This window comes from Talpa occidentalis, unplaced genomic scaffold (genome assembly GCF_014898055.3).
Source record: "Talpa occidentalis isolate TD23 unplaced genomic scaffold, MPIMG_talOcc4v2.1, whole genome shotgun sequence".
In the NCBI taxonomy this organism is placed as follows: domain Eukaryota; kingdom Metazoa; phylum Chordata; class Mammalia; order Eulipotyphla; family Talpidae; genus Talpa; species Talpa occidentalis.
This window is the reverse complement of record NW_026555331.1, coordinates 59,963,093-59,989,587: the sequence shown is the minus strand read 5'-3', so window position 1 is coordinate 59,989,587 and position 26,495 is coordinate 59,963,093. Positions and strand designations below refer to the sequence as shown.

The window sequence follows — 26,495 nt, the reverse complement described above, 5'->3', positions numbered from 1 at the left end:
TTAATTCAGTAAGACCAGACTGGACATGGCACTTAGCACATTATTTCAGGGTTAGACATCACCAGGGAATGGAACAATCTAGTGTGGCTATATAACTTCCATTTCCTCCATGACCCTATTGCAATTTGCTCACCCCTCAATCTGGTTTATTGAAGAGAGTACCAGATCTGTCCAGAATGAACTAAGGGTATTTTTCTCTTGGTTCCAATACTTTTAACCACCAGGTTTGCTTCTTTGCTAAGCAGTGATTCCTCCTTTCTTCCCACCCCAGCCCTGCCACCACCATTTTGTTTTATTGCAGTATCATTGGTTTATAATATGATATAGGTTTTATGTTAGTCTTTATGTAGTATACTATCTATGTATACTATATTATATTCATCACCAGAATTCTAGCTTCTACCAATCACCATACCAAAATCCCCTTCTTGAGATTTCACAAAATGCATATTATTGGGGGAATGAACTACCCAAGGAACACTATTCTAAAGAGAGTGAGAAGGTAACCTATGGAATGGATAATATGGAAAATTCTATCTGGGTGTCCCACTGTGTCTCCAGGGGCAGATGTGTAGTTACTTGGCCGAGGATTGCTCATCTGTTGTGATACCACTCTCCCAGTGTCTCTTAGTGGTAATTTCTGAAACTACCCTTATGTTCAACGATTTTAATAAAAACAAATCCCTTTATTATAATTAGTCTTTTTCCTGGTCCCTTATTTAGGTTTTCTAAATTCCTGCTATGACTGAAACCATCCGGTATTTTTTTTTTTTCTTTCTGGCTAATTTCACTGAGCATGATATAATCAAAATCAATAAGCAACTATAAACCAGGGATACACTATAAGGGAGAGAGACGGGAGTAGGATCAAAACAAGGGGGGTGGGAATTGTACAGGGACTATAACCAAGATGAAAATGCATATATTGTACAAAAATGAAAAATGATGTAAGAAATGTATAAAATATAAAAAGAAAAAAACAAATCCCTTTATTAACCTTTATTTAAGGGTATATTGCTACAGAAAAACTAGATGAAACAAGTTCAACTGTGTCTGTAATGGTCCTATGCCCCGTACACTATCCCTCACATTTTCCATTACTATTATTCTTCTAATTATGAATTACAATGAAGACAATAAAAAGATACACATTTTCTATTACTGACAATAATCTTAATGACACTTATTTTGAGATCACATTGATTTATTTTTAGCCTCAAACCAAGAATGAGGTTGACATTTGCTATATTCAAAAACTCTCATGCGAATGCACCGCATTAGGATGCTGTGACAGTTGAGAGCTCACTCAGGAAGGTCACAGAGCACACAGAGGACACCCTTCTCCAAAATCAGGGGTTCTCAGGCACAGAACTCCATGCACAAGTCCAGGGGAAGAAAAATATTGTGGTTGTTCCTTTCTTTCTTGGTCAGTGGTTTCTAGATGTGTGTGTGACTTGATGGTACATGTGGAAATTTGTCAGCTGTTGTGGGGAAAGAACAGGTCTTTGCATGGCACGTTGCTGACTAAGACAGATTGGCAGTGGGAAAGGAGAAAAAAAAGAGAAATGGGGAAAGAGGTGCAGAAGAGGAAAAGTGGGTTAATGAGTTTTCTTTGCAGAGACGGGTGGGCAACAGGTGTCAGAAATTAGATCTGGAGGCCCGCAGGTCCCCTGGGCTCAGCCAGCAAGGGGCCTGAGCTTGGGCTGTAGGGCAGGGATTTCAGGGAACTCAGCCAAAATCAGCTTGAGTCCCCTGCTTTAAACCCTAGCCCTTCTTTGTGATTTGAGACAATGAGGAAAGAGTACATCTAACCCTGCTGTGACTGACTTTGAAAAAAATAAAAGCATATTGCTCCAGTTACCTAAGGTAAAATTATGCCCATCCAATTCTAAAATAACATGTATTTGAAAATGAAAGAACTCCTAATTTTTTAGGACATTTCACTGAAGAGTTATTTACAACTGGTTTGGAAACTCAGCTAGTGTTCTTAACCCAGGCTGCCAACCTTCTCCAAGTTATTACATCAGAATATGTAAGATGGGACAAAGGTATTAGTTTATTGAGAAAATCTCCCCAGATGTGAAGCCAGGGCCAAAACCCCTGCCTTAAGCAGAATTTGCAGAGAGCAGTAGAGGTCACACATGAGGAAACTAAGTTATAAGAGGGAAAAAAAAAATAGATGGGGATCTTTCAGAGATGCCTGAAATCTATGCCTGTGCTCAGTAAAATATAAGAACACCAACCAAACATGAATGATAACCTCTTGCATCTCTGATTAGTTTAAAGGAAGCCTGCAACCTGCAATTTCCATTTATTACCACTTTTTCACTAGCAAACCTTGAAGATTGTGTTCCCTGAAGGTCTCCTTATGAACAGATTGATTTTTTTTCAGATAATTTATTCATTTGACCAACCTTGAGCACCTGTCCTGGGTGAGACTCAGCACCAGGTGCACGGGCATGGCAGATGGAGGTCCTGCACTCATGGGACTTCTGTTCTAATGGGTGAGACAGTGGCGAAACAATTTGTCACACAAATAATGTGCCATCTGATTTTTTAATCACAATGTGCTCAGTGTTTAGAGGAGAATGGGATGATAAGAATAGAAAGAGGGGGTGCCTTATCTGCTCAGGAGCAGATATTTAAGACAACATCTTAAAAGAACAGGGTTAACCTCCCAGACAACCAAGACAACCTGGGCAAATGTTCTCAGGTGTTTAGCATCATGACCTATTCAGGGAACTGAAGAAATCTCATGAGCCTGAAGAGTTGGAGTATGGGTAGAGAGTGGTACACTCCTCTTGTGTTTCCTCTAACTCCTGTTAAATGTATATGCACGAGTTGTTTGTCCCGCTAACTCCACAGAAGCACTGATCACAAGAGTGGGCTACTGCAGTATCAAGAATTGGCCACAAGTTGCATGAAATGAGGTTAAAAGAAGGGCAAGGCAAAACCATGCAGAGCTTGGTAGTCATCCTAAGAAAGAGCAGTAGGAAGCTATTGAAGGTTTTAAGGAAACACTGTTGGCGGGAATGTCCAGCCCCTATGGAAAGAAGTGTGGAGGTTCTTCAAATGACTCTGAAATGGATCTGCCAGGTGACACAGCAATTCCACTCCTAGGCATCTACCCAAAGATCACAAAAACACTAATTTGAAAGGAAACCTTCACTCCTATGTTTATTGCAGCACTACTTACAATAACTAAGATATGAAAATAGCCCAAGTGCCTAAAACAAATGAGTGGATGAAGAAGATGTGGTATATACACACACTGGTATACAACTGAGCCATCAAAAAAAGATAAATTCATTCCATTTGTGGCAACATGGTTGTAACTGAAAGGAATCATGCTAAGTGGGAAAAAAAAAACAGGAGAAAGATAATTATTGCATGGTGTCACTTGTATGTGGAATATAGAGAAACCAAACAAAGGGTCAGACAAAGCCAAATATTAAAACCAGCCCTTGAGAGCTGACCATAGATCCACGGCATCTAGAACGGGAGAGGGAGGGAAAAATTCTCTCTCCCTATTGGGCTGAGCATGAATTAGAAGAATGCAGGAGTGAAAACAGCAGAGAGCAGTTCCAAGGCTATCCCTGCAGAGATGAGGGGAGCGGGAGGGATGAGATGGTGGTGGAGATAGGTGGCCTAGTTAGACTGAGAAGTTACCAAGAGGTAAAACCAAAATTCTCCATGACTGACTGGATGTAAGAGGAAGGAAAGGAAGATCAGGGTTAGGATACTCCTCAAGACTCCTGCAAGAGAACCTGTGTTTGGGGTAACTTCATCTCCTGAAATGGGGAATGATGCCAGGGCCAGGTCTGGGGGATCAGATGGTTCAGAACACATACCAAGAAGTTTTGTTTTCCCTGTTTGAGCTTCCATCTAAATGCTCAGTACCTGCTTGATTTGCCTCTTGGAGTCAGTAACAAACAGTTTGAAGTGATTTGTAATTCTAATATACCGGATTCCAAGTTCCCAAAGTCTAGGTTTGAAAATTCCAATGAGAAAAAATATCTAAATACAAAGTAAGCCTACACAAATTAAGGTTTCACTGAGAAGGAATCACCAGGTGGTGGAGGCCACTCTAAACAATTACTTCAATCACCTGCTGGCTCTCTAGCATTTTTCCAAGACAACATAGATGTACTCCACCCTACCTGCATCTTTTAAGCCCCATCCAGCTAATCTCTGATGCACATGTAAGGAACTTTTTCAGAAAGGTTAACTTTATCTCCTGCGTGGACTAATACACATTTGGAATGGTCCATTAACTAAAACTCAGTTAAAGGTAGTTCTGGTTTACTCACTGTAGTGGCAGGAAGGCACAGGGCAGGTTCTCTATGGATCCTGGCAGATGGGTAAAGGGGAGTCCTGAGCCCTCAATGGCTTTTTCGGGTTTTAATGCTCTTTCTACACCATTTGTAGTGAGGCAGCCAGGTGCAGGGCAGCATGGGGTGGGAGGGCGGGAGGCTGTTAGGCCTCACAGATCCTGGCTAATATTATCTTTCTGGTCTCTCAGCTGCACTCTGCCATGTAGTCCTCTGCCACTCACTGTCCTCTGCCATGCTGCCCTTATAGGCTCGGTTTCTTGGCTCAGGTGTGCCCACTTACGCATGCCCACACCACTCTCCAGGTGTCCACCATCATGCATGCCCCGAGCCCACACTCCCAAACACCTCCTGAAGTCAAAGCTGCAGGTGATAGTCACAGAGGTCAATAGCACAAAAGCCTGAGGAATTTTCATTTACCCTACACTCATCCTCCTCTTGAGTGTATTTAACCACGAAGAGGATCAGGCATCCCAAACACATCACTGTTTACTTTCCTTATGTAGGGTAAGGTAAAAAGTATCAGGCTTTTCTGCCCTCCCGCCATTAGGATTGATGACAGAACCCTGTGGTCCCGAATGCATGCCTGATGGCGGGCACCTGGCGTAGGGTGTGGGCTTGAGTAAGTGGGTACACCTGGGCTAAGACTGGGCTTTTAAGGGCAGCGTCATGGGGATGCCAGGAGAAGCAGAGAGAACGAGAATGAAAGAAAGCGAAAGAGAAGCAGAGGCCACCAGAGAACGCCGGAGAGCCCAGAAAGAGTGAAGCAGGCACCCCTGCCTGCTGTGTACCCAGTAAAATCCCAATAAAATCCTGAAAAAGACGTTGAGGGCTCCAGGACTTCTCCTTCACCCATCTGCTTGGATCATAGAGATCCTGCTCCGTGTCCTCCTGCCACTACACCTTACTAGACTAGTTTAAGATCTAGTTTGCATCTCTCACTTAATATATTTTCTTCACTTCTATTTCTGATGTGAGCTATTTCTTTTCTAAATTTGTGTGTTTAGCATTTTATGATATTTATCCAAACATGCTTTTCTCCTTATCCTATAGTATGGTGAGAATCTGTTACTAGAGGGAGTCATTTCTATAAACCTCTAGAAGAGTCTGGGTTCCTGCATGTTATTTTTTATTACTCTGAATATAGGCTAGTGGTGGACACTGCTAACTTGTTAAATGTATAAACACATTGAATCATCAGACTCCAGGCAGCTTAGAAAGTGCATGGTCTCTTTCCCCTCCTTTATTTCATGTTTTTGCTCATGTGCACGGAGATAAAAATTAAAGTAAAAACGAGCAAAGCAATTACCTCGTGGAGTAGAGAAAATGCTACTGAGTGGAAGTCTTTATGTGATTTACAGTCACTGTACTGTAGCCACGGTAGCAGAGACCTGCAGGGGTACCTGGATCTTTCCTGAGAAGTCTTGTTCTTCTGGCTTTGGAGTTGGATAGAGGTAGCATACTGCCTGCCTGGTAGGATGGTGGGCTGATGGCAGTTTCTAGAGAAGTGTAGGGTGGATGCAGAGTGGTGGTGATAAGATTCATTGCATGTCCTCATCTGTCCCGGGAAGATTTTGTTGCTACCATCACTGGTTCTTGTAAGACATTTTGTGGAGCAGGCCCTGCATCTGGCCCCTCCTATATAATTGATTAGGTTTGGATTCCACTTAGGAATCTCATAGTCAGGTGTATCCCAGGAAGGTCTAATTTAAATAGGGTCTTCTCCGTGGGACACTCACTGTATGTTGAACACTCTCTCTTCTTCATAAAGGATTGTAAGTGAGCAACTCTGGACTCAGAAGGAGGTTCTGGGACTGCAGGGTGTTCTCAGGTTGCATTTCACACAGATGTTTACTGTGTTACTTCTCTAATCCAGGTCATCTTTTGGCACCTAGGATAGAGTGATGAAAAAATGCATGGAGATGCTGCGTTTAGAGAACTATCAGTCTAGGAGTACCTAAGTTCAGGGTGGTGATGAATAAATAGCCCCTGTGTCTGGGTAAGGAGAAAACAAGGGTGGCCAGGAACCCCTTAACCCTTTTGTGGAAACTCTTCCTTGGTATGGCTGGGGTGACTGTAGCATCTCCTGAGATGAATCCACTCTGGCTACTCTTGACTCTTTTTATCATAGTCTCCTTTGCTACGCATACAAAATTTCCAGGGATTCAGAGAAGGGCAGATTAGCACAAAGGCACCAATTACAATTTCGTATTAAGAAAGTTTTCTCTGGAAACAAATAGCATTAAAAATCCAGTCCTTCTAAATTTCTTTCCAGAGAAGATGGGATAGATGGGCTTTTTACTTTCTTCTTTCTCCCTAACAATAGCTATGAATCCTGGAAATAATATCCGAGACAACCAGAGGAGAATTCTGAATGGGGGAAATAGTTAAACTTGTTTGGGATCCCAGGACTGGAAAGTGACACATGACGGGTGTCTTACATCCCCACATCCAATAGAAAAAAGAGACCCTGGCCTCGTGTTTTCTGACATCCTATCTAGCAGCAGAAATCAGTCTATGGAGGCTCATTTCTCCCCTTGGGATCTGACAATATTCTCTCTAACAGCATGATGACTGAAGTGCACCATGAAAATATAGACAATATCAGCAAAGGAATGGAAATCATAAAAGATGAATTGTGAAAATTATGGAATGGAAAAATAATAAAAGAAATTTAAAAAATGTCATTGGATAGTCTCAATAGTGGAGTTCAGAAGAAAAAAAGATAAAGTAAACTTAGGCCAGAGAATCAAATTTACTTAATTTGAAAAGAAACAGCTGAAAAATTAAACAGAACTGTGTGACAATATCAGCTGATCAAATAGTCATACTATTAGAGTTCCAGAGGGAGAAGAGAGAATGGGCAAAAGAATTTTTGAAGAAAAGGTAACTGAAAACTCCCCAAATTTGGTTAAAAATGGCAAGCCTACAGATACAAGAAGCTGAATAAATTCTAAACAGAATAAAACAAATGAAGACCTATCATAATTAAACATTTTGTAAACTAAAAACAATGAAAAAAATCTTGAAGTAACCAGAGACAGCATATATAGAGAGAAACATCATCCAAATGACAGTGGATGTTTTATCTTGAAAACATGCATGCAGACAGAGAAGGCACATTTTTCCAGTGCTGAATGTAAAGGCTATTAACCGTGAATATCATATCTATTAAACTATCCTTCAATAATGAAGAAGAAATAAAAGTCATTTCTGAAAAAAGCCAAAAGAATTTGTTCTTAGCAAATCTATCCTTAAAAAATTGACTATTAAAATTTCTTCATAAAGAAAGTAACAGAGAAAGAATGAATCTCAGAGCAACAGGAAGAAGGAACTAGAAGAGTAGAAATATGGGTAATTGTAATAGATCACACTGATACTCAAAACAATGACTCAAAGTGAGGAAAATAAAGGGCCTTAAATGGGAGTGAGGTCTCCACACTTCACTGAAAATAGTGCAATGTTGATAGACATGTAATTATGTCACTTTTGTACATTGTAATACCCAGAGCAACCACTTTGAAAACTGCGCACTAAAAACATTTCAAATAAATCAAGATGAACTCTTAAAAATGTTCAAGAAATCCACAGGAAAGTAATAAATAAGAAACATAATGATGAAAGTCGGGGAAAATAAAATAAAACAATTGATAAAATGGCAAACTTAAGTACTAACATCAATAATTATGTTGGAGATTCTACCTACAACATGGCACAATAGGAAGGTTTGGAAATATTGCTCCCCTATGTACAACTAAAAGGTAAACTAAGTTAAAATCTGCTCAGAGAAACTTCCCAATGTTCATTGTCAGAGATGGGGGTCTTTCCTGTAGAGATACCACACTGAAGTTGGTCATTTGATAGGGAAGCAAAGCAGGGAGAAGCATGGGTAGTGTGGCCATTTCAGTCAGAGGGACATGATGGAGATCTAACTAACACTGGTGAACCATACACAGATCATGAATCTTTCCAGTTATACTTTTTCCATTAGGATCTAGTGCAAAATTGGCAGGTATGTGCCTGGGAAGTATTGGTTTGGTCACAGAGAGCTGGCTATGTGCAGTGGAAGTGGCTGAACCACAAAAGGCCCTAAATAGCCAAAGTAATGCTGAGAGAAAAGAAGAAAATGGGAGGAAAACTACTTCCTGGCTTTAAACTATATTATACAGCAACAGTAACTAAAAGAATATGGCATTGGAACAAAAATAGAAACACAGGTCACTGGAATAGAGAACTCAGAAATAAACTCACACAAATATGGACAATTTATCTTTGACAAAGGAGTCATGACCATACAATGGATAAAGAAAATCCCCTGTAACAAAAAGTGCTGAATGATCACAGTAAAAAAACAAAAACAAAAACTAGATCCTTACTTAATTCCATACACAAAAGGGAATCAATGTGAATTAAGAATTTGAATACAAGGCTCAAAATCATAAAATATTTAAAAGAAAACATAGTTGATACACCTCTGGGCATCAACTACAGAGAAAAATTTGGGAATATAACCCCAACAGCAAAGGAAATGAATGGAAAAATAAACAAATGGACTACATCCAACCAAAAAGTTTTTGTACCTCAAAGGAAGCTATTGCAAAAACAAAAAGGCAACCTACATACTGGGAGAATATATTTGCATATCACATATCTGACAAAAGGTTAATTTCCAAAATATTTAAAGTACTCCTACTTCTCAACAATGACAGCAACAACAACAAAAACAACCCAATTAAAAATAGACAAAAGACCTAAATAGACACTTCTCTAAAGCAGGTATTCAAATAGCCTGCAGACAAATGAAAAATTGTTCAACATCACTTACATAAGTGAAATGCAAATTAAAACCTCAATGAGATAGCACCTGACCCCTGTAAGAATGGCCTATATAAAAGATAATGGAAATAGCAAATTAAGCCAAAGATGTGGAAAAAAAGGAACACTCATTCACTCATTGAGGGGATGTAATTTAGTGCAACCTCTATGAAAAATGCTATAGAGAGATCTTATCAAAATAAAAATGGAAAAATACCATATGATCCAACAATACGCTGCTAAATAAGAATATGAAAATTCTCATACAAAAAGATTTATGTACCCCTATGCTCATAGAGCATCGTTCACAAATTGTGGAACTGACCTAGATGTGCCCAACCACAGGCGACTGGATAAAGAAATTGTGGCATATGTTTACTCATGGAATACTACTCAGATATTTTAAAAGATGAGATACTGTCTTTTGGGACACAATGGATGGACCTTGAGGTGGTTATGCTAAGTGAAATAAGTCAGAAAGTGAAGGACAGAGACCAGATGATTTCATTTATTTGTGGGATATAAACCAAAGAATGCAAACAAGCAAAGAATAACAAAAATATTCTTGGAGTCTATGAAAAATATACTACTTGCCAGAGGGAGAGGAAGGAGGTTTGGAGGAGACTGAGTGAAACAAGTGTACATATGGTAGTATGAAACTAACAAATTAATAAAATTTGATGGGAAAAAGCAATTCAAAAAAATATGTTACATGTAAGTGTTTTTGCAATACAAATCAAAAGACAGAGACTTCTTTGGATAAAATAACAAACTCCAACATTATTTTGCTTATAAGAAAATTGCTTTAAAGTCAATAACATACAGATATTGAAAGGACAAAGCTATGCCCTGTAGATTGATCAAAAAAAACCTAGAAGTGACCATAATAGTATAAGATAGAGTTCAGAGCAAAGGATATTACTAATATTATTATCATTACACAATAAGTAAAGAATCAATTCACCAGGAAGACATAAAGATTCCAAAAGCATGCACACTAAATAAGGGTCTTGAATTATTTAAAGCAAAAATTGATGGAGCAGAAAGGAGAAACTGACAAATCTACAATTATACTAAGGGATACTCTTTTTCTCAGCAACTAATAGAACTACTAGACAGAAAATCAGCAAGGATATAGAACATGTGAACAACATAATCAATCAAAAAGACCTAAATAACACTTAAAGAGCATTCCACCCAACAACAGAATAATACATATTATTTCAAGCATCCATGGACCATTCATCAAGGTAGACCACATCTGAAGTCATAAAGTAAACCTTGACAAATGACAAATTATGGTTCTCTGACCATAATGGTGTCAAATTAGAGATCAAAGACAACAAGAAAATCATCAAAGAAATGAAAATTGAACAACACACTTCTAAATAATTCATGTATCAAAAAAGAAGTCTAAAAAGAAATCTAAAAAAAATTACAAACAACTAAATGAAAATGAAATCGTAATATATCCACTACAGATAAAAGAGCATTGAGAGAGTTAACTTGTAATATGAGATACTGATAATAGAAATGAAGAAAAAAATCTGAAATTTCAAACCTAAATTTCAACTCTACAAACTAGAATGGAGAAAAATGAGTCCAAAATTATCAAAAGAAAGAAATAATAAGAAACATAAATTCATAAAATTGTAAAGAAATTAAAGAGCATGCCAAAAGCCTGGTTCTTAAAAACAACCAATTAAATGATAAACCTCTATCAAAACTGACAAAGAGAGAAAAGACACAATCACCAACATCAGGAATGAATGGTAATATCTCTACAGAAACTACAATAATGAAAGAGAAAATAAGGAATACTATGAACAATTTTATCCTCATCAAATTCAACAACTTTGAAAATATGGAGCAATTCCTTGAAAACTACAAAGTCACAAAACTCTATGTGAAAGAAATAGATTATCTGAATAATTATAGTCATTAAAGTAGTTGAGTTCATAGTTTAAAATCTGCTGATATAGAATCTTCCAGATTTAGTTGTTTCTATTGGAGAATTTTGCTAAACATTTAAAGAAAATTTAACAACAAATTTACACACTCTCTTCTGGGGCAGGGGGTGGGGGAAGAGGGAACATTTCTCAGTCCCTTTTATGAGGCCAGTATTATCTTGATATAAAACCAGACAGTAAGGGAAAACTATAGATGAATATTTTTCATGAAATTAGATTTAAAAAATAATCAAAAAATATTAACAAACTGAATTCCACAAAATGTAGACATAATTATACACAATGATCATTCCATCAAGGATTCAATATTCAGTCAATATAATCCATATATCAACAATCTAAAAAAGAAAAATCATTTGATTACATCAACGGACACAGAGACAGCTTTGAAAAAGTTTAATACTCATCTATGGTTAGAAGAAAAACCTCAGCAACTTGGAAATTAAGGGTAATTACCTCAATTGGTAAAGAAAACCCTACGACCATGAAAAACTTATGAAAAACCTACAACTAATTTTATACTTAAACAGAAAAGACTTAATTCTTTCACCCTAGGGTTGGAAATAGGACAATTTTCCACTTGCACTGTTTTTATTTAACATAAGAATAAAAGTTCTAACAACTACAATAAATCAAGTAAAAGAAATAAAAGGTGTACAGTTTGGAAAGGAAGAAATAAAACTACCTTTATGGCTTATTTTGCTGAGCAGGATCCCTTCCAGCTCCATCCATGTTGCTGCAAATTGCATGGTCTCACTCATAGCAGGAATTTGGAAAACCTAAATAAGGGACCAGGAGAAAGACTAATTATAAGAAATTAAAAATCAAAATCAACAAGCAACTCTAAGCCAGAGACACACTATGGCGGGTGGGGGGAAGGGGGGTTCGGGGGTGTTAGGAGGGATTACGGTCAAAATAAGGGGGTGGGAATTGTATGGGGACTATAACCAAGATGAAAAAGCATACATTGTGCAAAAATGAAAAATGATGTAAAAATATAGAAAATAAAATATGAAAAAAAACCTGCCTTTATTTGTAGGTTAAATGATGGGGTATGTTGAAAATTCCAAGGAATTCATAAATATTCCCAGAATTACCATAAGAGCAGGAAATTACATTGTTAGGCTTTTATTTCAGAGAAATGAAAACACCTTATGTTATTTATATGAAAGCCTGTACACAAATACTTATAGCAACTTTATTTGTAATGGTCAAAACATGAAATCAGCTTAAATATTCTTTTTTAGGTAAATGGATAAACTAATGTCGCATATCCATAACACTGCATAATACTCAACAATAAAACAGAACAAATTATATATTCAGTAACTTAGATGAAACTCCAGGTAGTTATTCAGAATGAAAAAAGTTCATCCAAAAATGTTATATAACATAGTATTTCATTTCTGTAATTTCTTGAAATGTAAAAACTTTAGAAATGGAGGACAGATTAATGATTGCCAGGTTTTAGGAAAAGGAGGGGGTTATAAAAGGGCAACATATAGGATCCAGGAAACTACACATCTGATAAAATTGTATAGAACTAAATACACACACACACGTATTCAACTGCATGTGAATCTACAATTATCTCATCTCCAAAAATATTCCATTCTTTCCTCTTCCTCATTAATATGTTGTTTTCACTCCCACCTATACCAAGTACAAATCCATCTTGGCACCAGTTTCTGCTGAATTTTGATATAGCCTCAACTTTTTATGAACAAGAGCTCTTGTAAAGGCCGTCATTTTTCAGAGCTGGCAATAAATCCAAGTTTATTGGTACATGATCATATAAAATAATCTCTCCAGATATATTTAATCTGAATCTAACCCAGATGGTGGAACTACTCTAATTTAAAAGGAGCAAATAAGATGGCTAAATAGAAATCAAAAACATAGGACATTCTACAGGTCAAGTCCATAGAAATCACTAAGAAAAGTGATGTATGGAACTATCTTTCAACCACTTTTAACTGTCTATACACGTATAAGTATTCATATGATAGATAAAGCAATTATGCAAAATGTTGACAATAGTTTAATCAAATGATGGGTATATAGTTGTAAGTATTCTTTTAACTTTTCTGTTTGTCTGGACATTTTCCTAATAAAAAGTTGGCAGAGAATACACTCAGTGAATGGCTGGGGTTTGAATGATCTTTCAGTTCCCTTTCTAGTTGATGTTCAGATATTGAAGTTCAATTCTTGGCTCTGATATTTATTATCTGTGTCCTCTGGACCTCATTTTCTCTCATGTATAAAGATGAAGACTTTGGAACAGTTTGAAAATGCTGTATATTTTAAGGTCAACAGAGAAGTTGGTTCTAAATCATTTAGTAATTCATTCACATCATGAACAGTCTCCACCACCAGCACATTTTTCTTCCAAGTTGAATCCTTCAAACAGAAATTTAAGAACTTTCCTCTTATGAATCCAATAGAGAGGAAGGAAAGTATTCTTCATATAGCTAAAAACAAACAAACAAAAAAAACCCTCTTTGTCCCTCATCTACCTACCTCATCAATATATAATTATATACTGCATGTAAGCTTCTTTAACCTTTGTTTTATCAATAATTAGTTTATACTTGACTTTTCTTTGTATCCTTTCCAAGGGTTCTGTCAGTCCAATTTCCTGCCAGTTTGGTCCTGATACTCTGAGCTGATCAACCAGGGTATCTTATCTAAGGATAAGTCTCAAATTTGATCAGAATGTTATGCATGGCACTATCATTCTCCTTCCAAGATTTAAAACTGAACATGATGGTAAAGATTTGGGTGAAGAGATAAATTTGTCCTTAATATAAAACAGAGCTTCAGAAACAGAGAAACCATCTCCACTCTTAAGGTCTGAATGTACTCAGGGAGAAGCTGTCTCAGTAGAATATTGCAGGAGAAGCAGTTGAATAGAAGTGACTCTCAGCTATGAGATGAGGCAGAGTATATCAGTCACATGGATTTTAAGTTGTTCATTCTAACAAATAGAGTACCTTATGAGGCTTTTTTTCTTTTGTATTTGCTCTTAATAGAATGCACATTTCTACTTCTTTAGGACTTTTAGATAAGTTTTAGGTTCACAGCAAAATTGAGAGAGAGGTACAGAGAGTTCTGATATATTTGTTGTCCTCTCACATGTAAAGCTTCCTTCATTACCAGCATCCCCCACCAGAATGGCAAATTTGTTATAATTGATGGCCCCACATTGACACCTCATAATCATACAAAGTTCTTAGTCTACACCACAGTTCATTGTGGTTCAATGGTATCATCATACCATTTTCATTTTCAAAAATATTCTATTCTCCTTTCTTCACCTCTGCCTCCCAGCAACACTGATTTTTTTTTTACTGTCTCCAGTAAAAAATGTCTTACAGTTGGACTCAGAAAATATGTTGCCTTTTCAGATTGGCTTTTTTCACTTAGCTATATGCATTTAATGTTCTCCATGTCTTGTCATGCTTGATAGCTCATTTCTTTTCAGTGCCGAATAATTTTTCATTGCATGGACATACCACAGTTTATTCATCCATTAACCTACTAAAGACATTTTAGATGCTTCCAAGTTTTGGTAATATGAATGAAACTGCTATAAATACCCATATGCAGAATTTTGTGTGGACATAATTTTCAACTCCTTTGGGTAAACACCAAGAAGCACAATTGATGGATCATATGATAAAAGTTTTGTCAGAAACCACCAAACTATCTTCCAAAGTGGCTGTACTGTTTTCCATTCCCACAGGAGATGAATGAGAATTCTTAATATATATCCTTTTCAGTATTCGATATTATCAGTATTCTGGATTTTGGCCATTCTAATATATTTGTGGATTTTTTTTTTTTTTTTAGTTATGTAAGTGTTCATTTAGCTAAATATTTTTTCAGGCAACTTTAAAAATTTGTACTATTATTATTATTTAAAAGTTGAAGTTCTTATTTATGTTCTTGATTATAGGCATTTCTCTTCCTCAGATTTCTGTTTCCCAAAGTTTTCTTGCTAATATAAAGGAAATGGCCTTAATTTGCTTTAAGAAACATTTTGTTTACTGATTATCATTTACTACAACTGTTATTTAAAAATCAAAAGACTAACATAGAGAGAATATTTTGTTCTTGTAAATTTATGTCTGTAGCATATGATGAGGTTTATGGGCCATAGAAAGTTCCATCTGCTGAAGAACTGAAATAGAGAGAAATAGCTTATTTCTGTAATGTAAAGGTGTATCCCTGTTTATTGACACTAGAAAAGATTATTGTAATCAAATTAGATGTAAGAATTATGGACCCAGAAAAAAAAAGACCCTTCCTTTCACCATTGATCAACTTAAGTATTGAAGAAGTTACATAATTTAAGTATAATTGGTCCTTGGCAAAGCTGCTTCCTCATTTCAAATTCAATGCTTGTCTTGACCAGTGCTAACACACCTGGTGGTCCTCAGGTGTAGTCCCCATAGAATTTCCTCCACCAATTCACCCATGCACCATCATCACAGTCCCCTGTGCTCCTCCTTCCTTCCCTCCGATCCCTCTCCCTCCCGGTCCCCTGAAGGATGTCTCTGGTTTATAATTGTCTCGTTTTGTTTTGTTTTATATTGTTATTATTTCTTCCCCCTGATATCTTATTTGGTTCCCCTAAATTCCTCCTATAAGTGAAACCATCCTGTAATTTTCTTTTTCCTTCTGACTTTTTTTACTGAGCATAATTCCTTTTAGCTCCATCAAAAGCATATATTTTCATAGAGAATTAATAAGAGTCAGATACACAGAGAGAACATACTGTGGACTCTGCCATTACATACCTGGGGTCTAGCCTCTGGGTTTCACTTTCCTGCCAGAGGGTTGCTCTGAAGGTAATGCGATGGGGTATGGTACCTGTGGAATATGCTCCCTTGCACATGCTAGTTGATCATTAAAAGTAAACTCCATTTCTTTCTTCTAAGAGAGGTCAACACAAACGAAATTAAAATGGTAAGGTCTGTGTTCTTCTAAGGTGGCTGTCCAAATTGCCAGTCTTATAAGTTGAGAAGTTTCTGTTGTATTGCTTCAATATTAGTCTAAGGGGATTAAAAAAAAGGTATAACATTTTTTTCTTGACAACTTTACATTGGGACAAAATGAAGAATATGCGAGTTGTCATTTTGTAGTGTCTGGTGTGGTATGACAAATGTAAGTTCTTCCAATGATTCTCAAAGAGTTTATGATTTATTGCCCTAAATAATAAACAACAAATAGTACAGGTTTCTTGGTCTTTCAATGTTGACAAATGTTTCAGTGAAGAATGTGTGAATTATTGCAAATGAATATGTGCATTCAGTATGGAATAATAACTGAGTCTGCCCTACTTGCAACTGTGCTCGCCCTGAATTTCAGTCTGTGTAACCCCAAGGTGGTGGAATGTGCCCTTTGTAAACTGAATTCCCCAAAGGATATTCTCCAAGCCTCATACAGTTCTACCTTTTCCTGTTCTGTAAATTGGCACAACTTGCTGCCCTGACTGCAGAGAAACCTCATTAGTGCAAATGGATTGAACAAGTCTTCCCTGCTCCAGGGAGTATGGAGAGGATTCTCCAGGATCCGATAATAGAAGGACAGCCCAATATATACAGCAGTCACTAAGAGTGCAGCCTTAGGAGTTTGTGCCTCTCATTCACCAGATTTCTCTCCCTGCTTTCAGTCTGACTTTCCCATGTGGGGACCCTTATCTGGACAGCACCCCATGTGAAGATTTATATTTCTGACCTGTGTTGATCAATACTCTAAGAGAAAAATTAGTCATTGGATACTTGTTAAGATCTGGCATATTTGGGCCTCCCCTGGTGGCACAGTGGTTGATCACTGGGCTATGAAGCTTCCCGCAGCCTCTGCAGTGCTGGTTCGATCCCTGGCCATCAGCGAGGGTCCCACATGGCGCACAGACCTCTCCTACTGCGCCCGCTGCTCCCCTCAGCAGTGTATTTCATCAGTCTGCCTGTTCTTGTTCCCTGCTCTGGGTCTGGTAAATTCTCTCACCCTCCCGCGCTTCTGACCGTACCCAGTGCTTGAATAAATAAATAAATAAATCTTCAAAAAAAAAAATTGACATCCAAGAGGGGTGGGGGATAGGGAGTGAGAAGGGGAAGGGTGAAAACAAGAGGGGAAGAGCACACTGGACAAAGACTAAGGCTACCAGAGGGGGATGTGGTGGGGTAGGTGCAAAGGGCAGAGGGTTGTCCAATGGAGGATTACCAGGGCCTTGGGGGTGGGTGAGATGCAATAACATACAATTGTAGAAGTACAAAGCTATACCCCTAAAATATATACTATGACATAAATCAACATTACCTCTATAAATATAACTAAAAATACATAAAATAAAATTGAGCACTAAAAAAAGAATAGTAAGGAAAACTTTATTCAAGATGATAGGGGTCAAGGCTATTGTATATAGTAAGAGACAGTTCACTTCAACTCCATAACAGCAAGGACAAGGGAGGATATCACTGGCAGGCAGGGTTAGGCAGTGGAGAGAAAACTAAGAGGAACTTGACTAACATCAAGAGTCAGGGCATTCAAATTACTGACTTAGCAGGATTCTTCGGTAAAACTGAACTCTGCAGGTCAGTGATATAGACCAAGGAGGAGACCTCATGTAAAAAGGCTCAGAGGAGTATGACTAATATTTCCTGAAGGTGGAAACCTTGTCTCTTCTACTTCTTGTGGTAGGAAAGCCTCTCTGAGAAAGTGACATTTGGCTCAAGACTTACAGAATAAGAAAGAATTAGCTGGTGAAAAGACGGGAAAGAATATGTTACCAAGGCTGAGTAAGGAAGTGCAAGAGAGAGGCAGCAAGAAGTATTCCTGATTCTACACATTACCTGAGCTCCCGTTTGAATCAGTATTTCTTCCTTTGAATGTTCTGAGTCTCAAAACTATAACAGGAATACTAACTCTAAGCATCAGGAACCTTGTTAATACTGTGCATCTAATCGCTCATGTGATTTATCTGGATATGAGTTTCATTATTGAAGATGAAGAAGTCACTGACATTTTGGAAGGGGTCTTACTGTGCCACACTGAAGAATATTGAGCATTGCTGGACTCTGCTTAATCAGTACTTGTAGCATTCTGCAAATATTGTGAAACCATAAATGATGCTCCTTCTATACACCCATTAGCAAATGTTACCCAAGTGGGAAAGTAGTGATCCTACCTCCAGATATAATCACAAAGATTCAGACTAACTTTGAATGGTCTCATTCTGTTTGAATTGTAACTCCATTCTGGAAGACCTAGTTCCATCTTAATCTATTCTCCCTCTAAACCTCCCCAGTCTTCATATTGCTGCAGTTAGCATTATTTGCAGTATTTACATGTTGCTGCAGCTCCAGAGAATTACACAAATCCATATGTAAGTACAGCCAACTCCTGATGTGGGTGAAGAAGACAAAAAGTCCCAGCTCTTCCTTTAGAAATGTTCTGCAGGTACTAGAATTAGGAAATCACACTTTGTGCTTGGTTAATAGAAAAGGGATGGTTAATAGTTACCCATTTGTAGCAGCCAAGAATTAGAGCAGTAGAAAATTTTGAAATTTCCAGAGCTTACATATGTAAATTTCCTCCTCCTTGGAAATTAAACTGCTATTCATTCTAAGTAGTCCCTTACAATCTGAGATTTTTGTTAGATTAAATAGAACCATTGAAACCTCCTCAGAAAATCCCAAATTCTAAAATGTTATGTTTTCTCTTTATGTGCTAAAAATATGTAATATATGTCTATATGCATATGTAATCCATTCTGCTATTGAGAGTAGGATATTGGTATTTTGGACCTATGTTAAAGATAAATGTATGTTGACATTTTACAGTATTTCCAGCGGTATAGCTACTGTTATGTAGCAACAATAAATAATAACCACTAGCTCTAATTGCTTAGATAATTGCCAAGTGATCATCTATGATGTAATAAACTAAAAGAAATCAATGTTGTCTTTAACCACCTTCATAAAATAATTCTCCAGAGAGACATCAGCTCTTCCATGAGGAAGTTGGTAGGGCAAAATTCGCTCTATAAGCACACCGTACCTCAGGTAGGAAAAGCCAACCAATCCTTTCTTTGTTGTTGTTCAATGAATTATGTCAAGCCTATGTGTATGTTTTATGAATACATTAAACATTTTTAATTTCGTTTCTGATACTTTGAATTATTGTTCATACATCTGTGGGGTTAGGTAGAGCTTATTTAGACAGGATTCAACTGTGTGGCTTTGCTTCTTTTGAAGAGACTGATTGACCAAAGAGTTCTCTTCAGTCCAGCTGGTTAGCTATGGCATGTTTTCACCATGGCAGTGGCAGAAGGCAAGAGAACAAGTAGCAACACCTGAGATATTTAAGAGCTAGGCTCAGAGCTGACATACTCTCATTTCTCTCTCTCTCTCTCTCTCTCTCTCTATATATATATATATATATATATAGAGAGAGAGAGAGAATATATATATATATATATATATATATATATATATATATATATATTTTGTGGGATCCTCGCCGGCGACCAGGGAACAAACCGGTGCTGCAGAGGCTGCTTGCAGCCTCGCAGCCCAGTGCTCAACCACTGCGCCACCAGGGGAGCCCCTCTCTCACACACTATTAAAGCAGAGCTTCCATATGATCCAGCAATTCCACTCCTAGGTATTTACCCAAAGGACACAGAAACATCAATTCCAAAGAACACCTGCACCCCTATGTTTATAGCAGCACTATTTACAATAGCTAAGCTTTAGAAACAGCCCAAATGCCCAAAAATAGATGACTGGATCAAGAAGATGTGGTACATATATACCATGGAATATTACTCAGCATTCAAAAAAGATAAACACATGCAATTTGCAGCAACATGGATGGAGCTGGAAGGGATCATGCTCAGCGAAATAAGCCAGAAAGAAAAAGAAAAATACCAGATGGTCTCACTCATAGCAGGAATCTAGAAAACTTAAATAAGGGACCAGGAAAATGAATAACTATAAGAAAGTGAAAATCAAAATCAACTAAAAACTATGAACCAGAGACACTTTTTGGGGGGTGGGGTGCGGGAGGCGAGGGATTGGGGTCAGAATGGGGGGGTTGCAATTGTATGGGGAATATAAAAATAAAATTTATTATTTAAAAAAATAAAAAATAAAAAGAAGAAAAAAAATAAAGCAAGTCACATGATCAGTGGGTGGGAAATGTACCCTATCATCAATGATGCTATAGCTATTCTTTGGATGCCCAGATAAGTGAAGAATTAGAGTCAGTGATCAATAAATCAATCTATTACACCTTTACTTCCTGAAATGTTCTATCTTTTTTAAATGACATGATACTACCTCAATCTTTTCATCTTTCATTTCCTCAATTCTTCTTTCAAACTCAATGCTGTGCGTAGGTTTTACCTCAGCCTTTGTCTTTCAGTCCTAATTTTCCCTGTGTGTACTTTTCCTAAGATTTTCCAGAATCAGACTAATTCCCCAATGGTTGCCTCCAGTGTACTATTAGGCATATCGATTTCTACTTGCAATTGCCTGAACTCATAATTTTTGCTCCACTTACATCAATGTTTCTTCCCAATACAAATGTGTCTCCTGAAGAAAGATTATGTCTTTAGATCACATTTCAATGTGAATGCAGAAACAAAGCAAGATAAAGCTCTGAAAATTTCCCTTCGTAAGAATCTGATATCTTTTAAAATTTAAACAGTCAGTATACATGAAAGAAATCAATGAGAATGGTATTTAAAACCCATTTCATATGAGAACAATTATTAAGGTTTTTCTTTTTTTTAGTTTGGCGACTAGATAGGACATCAGGACCACCATGTTTACATCAATGAAAGTGTGGATCACAGAAAGGATCAGAAGTTATTCTCTTTGTAACAGAACTACACCCAGTGAGTGGACTAAAAGGAGGACCATTTTAACGTGATAAAAGAAATACATTTTTAATTAGAAGGACTAGAAGTGGGGGGGGTGCATAGTTTTAATTTTCATGGTGTTACTCCTCTCTCCTAGAATTTCTTACTCCGCTCTTCATTATGTATCAAAATCTTATTCATTCTTCAAGAGTGATCTCTAGCCTTTATTCATTCATAAATTCTTCCTTGATGATTCAAATGTTGTTGATAACCTTTCAACTCATTTTGTTAATCTCATACCCCTCCTCAATTAAATTAAGGGCTCTTTGAAAGTAGAATAGGACATACTGTTTAGTAATTTTGAGTCTGAAACAACAGTGAGCTAATAATAGGCATTCGATAAATTCTTACATTCTATTCAAATTTGATGAGTTTTAAGATAGAATTATCATTCTTAGTTGGACCAGATTGAATTTGAACCAGATTGAAATGCTCAAAAATCTGATCATTTCACACTGACTTATGATTGATTTGGGAAATACCTTCTTATTTTAACGGTATCTCAAGTGAAATAACAAAGAATACCTTCCCTGGTCAGACCTGCTTATATTTTTCTACTTATGAAAAACAGACTGGATTTAGAGATGTTGTCAGACCTTAGAATTATAGCTCAGATAATTCTGGCAAAAATTAGCAGAAGGAATATGCCATCATTTCTTCATGTCTGAAAATTATTTAAAGGAAAAACCCACTGGTAGTGGGAATATATAATGTGGAGGAAAGAATGCATGTAACCCTGGAGAACTGTTGCTCTAGTTTGTATTCAGGTCTGCCTGTTGTCATAGTTACTGATGTACTAAAGTGATTTCCGTCTGAATCACACTCTATAGACCTTCAGTGAAAATAAGCTATTCTTCCTGCTTTATTTTTCTCTATTCATGAATTGGAACTAAAAAATAGCATCAATTGCAGGGATATTTTTACACTTTTAGCAGGATTTTAAGCACACAAAAGGAATAAGAGATTTAATCAAAATAAGGACCTCTGTTTGAGATCTCACATCATTCGTTTAGCAATGATTCATTTAGTAGGGAGTACAGGTGCCCCCACCACCTGAAAGTTGAGTGTTCTTAGGATGCAAGTCAACTGTTCTATTAAACAAATAGTTTAGAGTGAAGAAGCAGTTACCATTAAATTTTTTTAAGATTTATTTATTTATGCATACAAGAGCTGGGGTACATGCCAGAGGTGTGGGGGCTGAGAGGATTCACCAGAGACAGAGTGGGGAACAGAACAAGCAGACTGACTGAAGTACACTGCTGAGGGGAGTAGTGGGTGAGACAGGAGAGGTCTGCTGCACCATGTGGGTAGCTCCCTGGCTGCCAGGGATCGAATTCATGCTGCAGAGGCTGCAGATAGCTTCATAGGTTGCAGCTTAACCCCTTGTGCCACTGGGGAGGCCCAGCAGTTACCATTAATTTATATGGAAAAACTTTTCAGTGTTCTCAAACCTAAAAATTAACCTACCAAATAACACATACCACTGTAAATAGCACTAGCATATAGTAAAAGCAAGAATCATGTGATACTCAGCTTTTAGAAAGTATTTTCCAGGGAGGGCATTTGGCACTTGCATGGTTTGGGTCGCCACCGCCTCTAGGACAGCCGCCACCAAAAAAGGCTAAACATATTTGTGTTTTTCAACTTTTGTCGTAAGAACATAAATCCTTTTTGAATTTATTTCAGTTAGTGAAAACAGGTTCTAAGGTAGGCCGTTCATAAAAGTAAACTATTGTAACCCTGGCTCTGCCCTAAAAAATATTAGAGCTCTGTGCGGGAGAAAGGCAAATAAACATATTTGTGTTTCTTTAATGTATTGTGTTTCTTTAATGTATTTAATGAAATCTAATCAGTGTTGTGATAGAAGCAGAGTATAGAGACCCACAGAAGCACAAAGGAGTGATACCTCATCAAGATCGGGGTGCTGGTATGGTCAGATCACAAGGAGGCTTCCATCCTGGGAGTCTCACCTCTTTCTTCCCATGAAGTTTGTCAGATGTATTTTTGGTCATGCTGGGTGCAGGACACCAAAGTACCCTGCAGGCTGGGCTCACAGAGCAGAACAAGGACAGGCCACGGCTGTTGCAGATAAAGTCTATCACCTGGTGATACTCACATCAGCTTTCCTTTTGTGCTCTGGCTGCAGGAATTCCTTCACAGACATCCTCCGTGCCATTCTGCTGTCCTTGGAAGTCCTTATTGAAGATCCAGAGCTTCAGATCAATGGTTTCATTTTAATTATAGACTGGAGTAATTTTTCCTTCAAGCAAGCCTCCAAACTGACACCTTCAATCCTCAAACTGGCTATTGAAGGTTTGCAGGTATGTTCAATGAATGAGACTTTGTGCGACAATCTAGTTTTTTTCTCATTGTAACCAAAGTATTTGTCTTTTAGAATGGAAATAGAAAATTTAGATAAAAGACACCCTTGAACACTTCATATTTTTATCTCAGCCTGAATTTAGAATTTGTTTTTTAATTAGCTTTATTTTTTCATTAATAATTCTAAATTACTGTTACCAGAGACACAAATTACCCACTGTAGCAATTATGACTAAAACTCAGAGATATTTAGCATAATCCATCTGGGAGATCCAAAAATTAAAACTAGAAAACATCTGCTTTATGAGCATGTCCTACATAAATGTGGCATGGGGACTTTCCAAGTTTTTTAGAAACATCTTTACATCCCAGAAATGCACCCTGTGGATTCTCACTTCTCAGAATACAATGTGCCCAAGTGTTTGTACTAAAGATCATGCCAGTGATCAAAGGAAGTGAACAAAGAAGTGAGCCAGTGAACAAAGGAAGCAGAGAAAACTACTTTTTGCTGTATGATAGTTATCAGAATCATAGGAAGGGATTTTTGTGATGTATTGAGGTTTAGGGTAGGCCTTCCGTAGGCCCTCTCTACATTGAAGGACCAGCAAACCCATGAAAATACCATGCATTATTATAAAGTTGAAGGCATCATTCAGGGAGATTCAGAACCATGATAGGTAAAACTCATGTCTCTCCATTTTGTTGGAAGAGTGAAGGAATTGGGTGACACCATACAGTAGATGGCAGTTTATATGTAATCATGTAAGTAGCAAAATACTTGTTACTTCTCATATCAAGCAGCCATACTCATGCTTTTCAGGATGCAAGAGTGGGCAACCCATTTCAGTGATCCCTGTGTAATGAGTAATAGGTGGATCTTTTTCTTAAACTATGATTTATTCATACTTAGCTCCCAGCAGATGAATAGCACATAGTGAGCCTCTGACAAACATGTTTATTGAATGGATCTTATTTTATTGAGAAAGTTGCCTGTTAGGGAGAATTGTCATATTATCTTTGTGTTGGGATACATGGTTTGGCATTTCAGCTGTTTACAGGAGTTATCGAATATTACCTACTGTTCGACACCTAGAGAATTTGGGGCCCTGGTATATGTCAGCCCCCTTCTCCCACACATAGCAAATATAACACCTCCTGCAGGGAGATGGGAGTGAGGCTCACTATTCAGGCAGTGAGAATTTAGGGTCATTTTTTGTTAATACCACAACTTATATTACAACCTTGTCCTAGAAACTTGAGTTTCAGTTCTACACCCACCACTCTTAATTCTCCATATAGACAGTCATTCAATGAGACCTTGGGTTACTAACTGTTACAGATTGGGTTCTCCAAAAAGCAAATTCTGACAGGGAGAGTAACATGCAAGAGATTTATTAGGGCATGTTAACAATTGTAGAAAGAAAACTAAGAAAGAAAATGGCAGCAGAAGTTAACCTGGGATTCAGTCATTTCCAATGAAAGCCTCATTTTCCCTGAAGCTTAAATGACCTTTTAGAGTCAACCCTGATTGGGACTAAGGACCTGCACCTTAATACTCCCACATTGTTCAGTCATTGGTGTTGGCTGCCCTGGGACGTGGTTGTGAGCTTGAGCAAAGTATCTCTCTTAATTCTGAGGCAATGTCATCTGAGGAACTTTCTCCTGGCAGCAACCCTAGCTGCTGGAGAATTAAACACTCAGCCCTGATGGAAGCATGGCAGCATGTCAGAATCTCTGCAGTCATGAGTCCTTAGATGGTTTTCAGTCAACAGTGGACTGAATCACATATATGACTATGGTGGTCCCAATGGGCTATATCATATAACCTAGTAGTCAATTATATGCCATTTAGTTTTATGTGCTTATACTCTATGTTATGCATACAATGACAAGATCACCTAGTTACACATTTCTCAGAATGTGTCCCATAATCAAACAACATGTGTCTGTGCTGCAATGACCAGTACTTGGCATATTCTGTAATGTAATGTTAAGCTTTCTTTGTTCTAAGTGTGCAGTTCTTACTGTTTTCTTCATGGCTATATACAGTCCCAGTTAGCCCCAAAGTGGAGGTAATGCCAGATAATATAGAGGTGATGGTCACTGGGCTAGTAACTGGCTGACAGTCTTCTTAGTTGGATCTACCAGTTGTATTTCTAAGCTCAGAAGTCAATTAGTGAATTCTATTTATTCATTGACCTTGACAAAGGAACCAATACAATACAATGGAGCAAAGATAATCTTTTCAACAAATGGTGCTAGAATAAGTGGACATCCACATGAAAAAAAAAATCTAGACACAGATACTACAACACCCTTCACAAAAATTAAGTCAAAATGGATAACAAGCTAAAAGTAAAACACAAAACCATAAAACCCTTAGGAGACAATATAGGTGAAAACCTGTTACTTTTCATATGGTGATGACTTTTTAGCTCCAATACCAAAAGTCCAAATTAGTTAAAGAAATAGTTGTTAAATTGTATTATTAAAATGTCACAAAAATAAGAAGAGAGGTCACATATTGGGAGAAAATCTTGCAAAATACACATCTGAATAAAGAACTGCATAAAATAACTCTTAAAATTCAACAATAAGAAAACAAATAATCTAATTTTAGAATAGGCCAAGTGCCTTACCAGACACCTCACCAAAGAAGCTATCTAGATGGCAAACAGGATATAAAAAGATGTCTCATATCATATGTACTCAGAGAAATACAAGTTAAAACAAAAATGAATGCCACCACACACTTATTAGAATGACCAAAATCAGGAACACTAACAATACCAGAAGCTGACAAGAGTATGGACCAGCAGTAACTCTCATACATTACAGGAAGAAATGCAAAAGGTACAGCCATTTTGAAAGGCAGTTTGGTGCTTTCTTACAAAGCTAAACATTATCTTTTCATATAATCTCATAATTGTGTGCCTTGGTGTTTACTCAAAGAGTTGAAAACTTATGTGCTCACAAATGTTCATGACAGCTTTGTTCATGTTTGTCAAAATTTGGAAGCAACAAAGGTCTCCTTCAGTATGTTAATAGGGAAACTGGTACATCCATAAATTTGAATGTTTTATAGTGCTAGAAAGAAATGAATTATAAATGGAATATAGAAAAACC

The 26,495-nt window shown here is 37.3% G+C and overlaps 1 protein-coding gene across 1 annotated transcript in view; it reads left to right on the top strand.

Annotated features, from left to right (window-relative positions):
• CLVS1 (clavesin 1) overlaps positions 1-26,495 on the top strand; it is a 169,315-nt gene that overhangs the window by 58,255 nt on the left and 84,565 nt on the right. Inside the window, exon 3 of the mRNA XM_037507691.1 lies at positions 23,194-23,368. Within this exon, the coding sequence (XP_037363588.1) occupies positions 23,194-23,368 (175 nt within the window). The remainder of the gene's footprint in view (positions 1-23,193; positions 23,369-26,495) is intronic.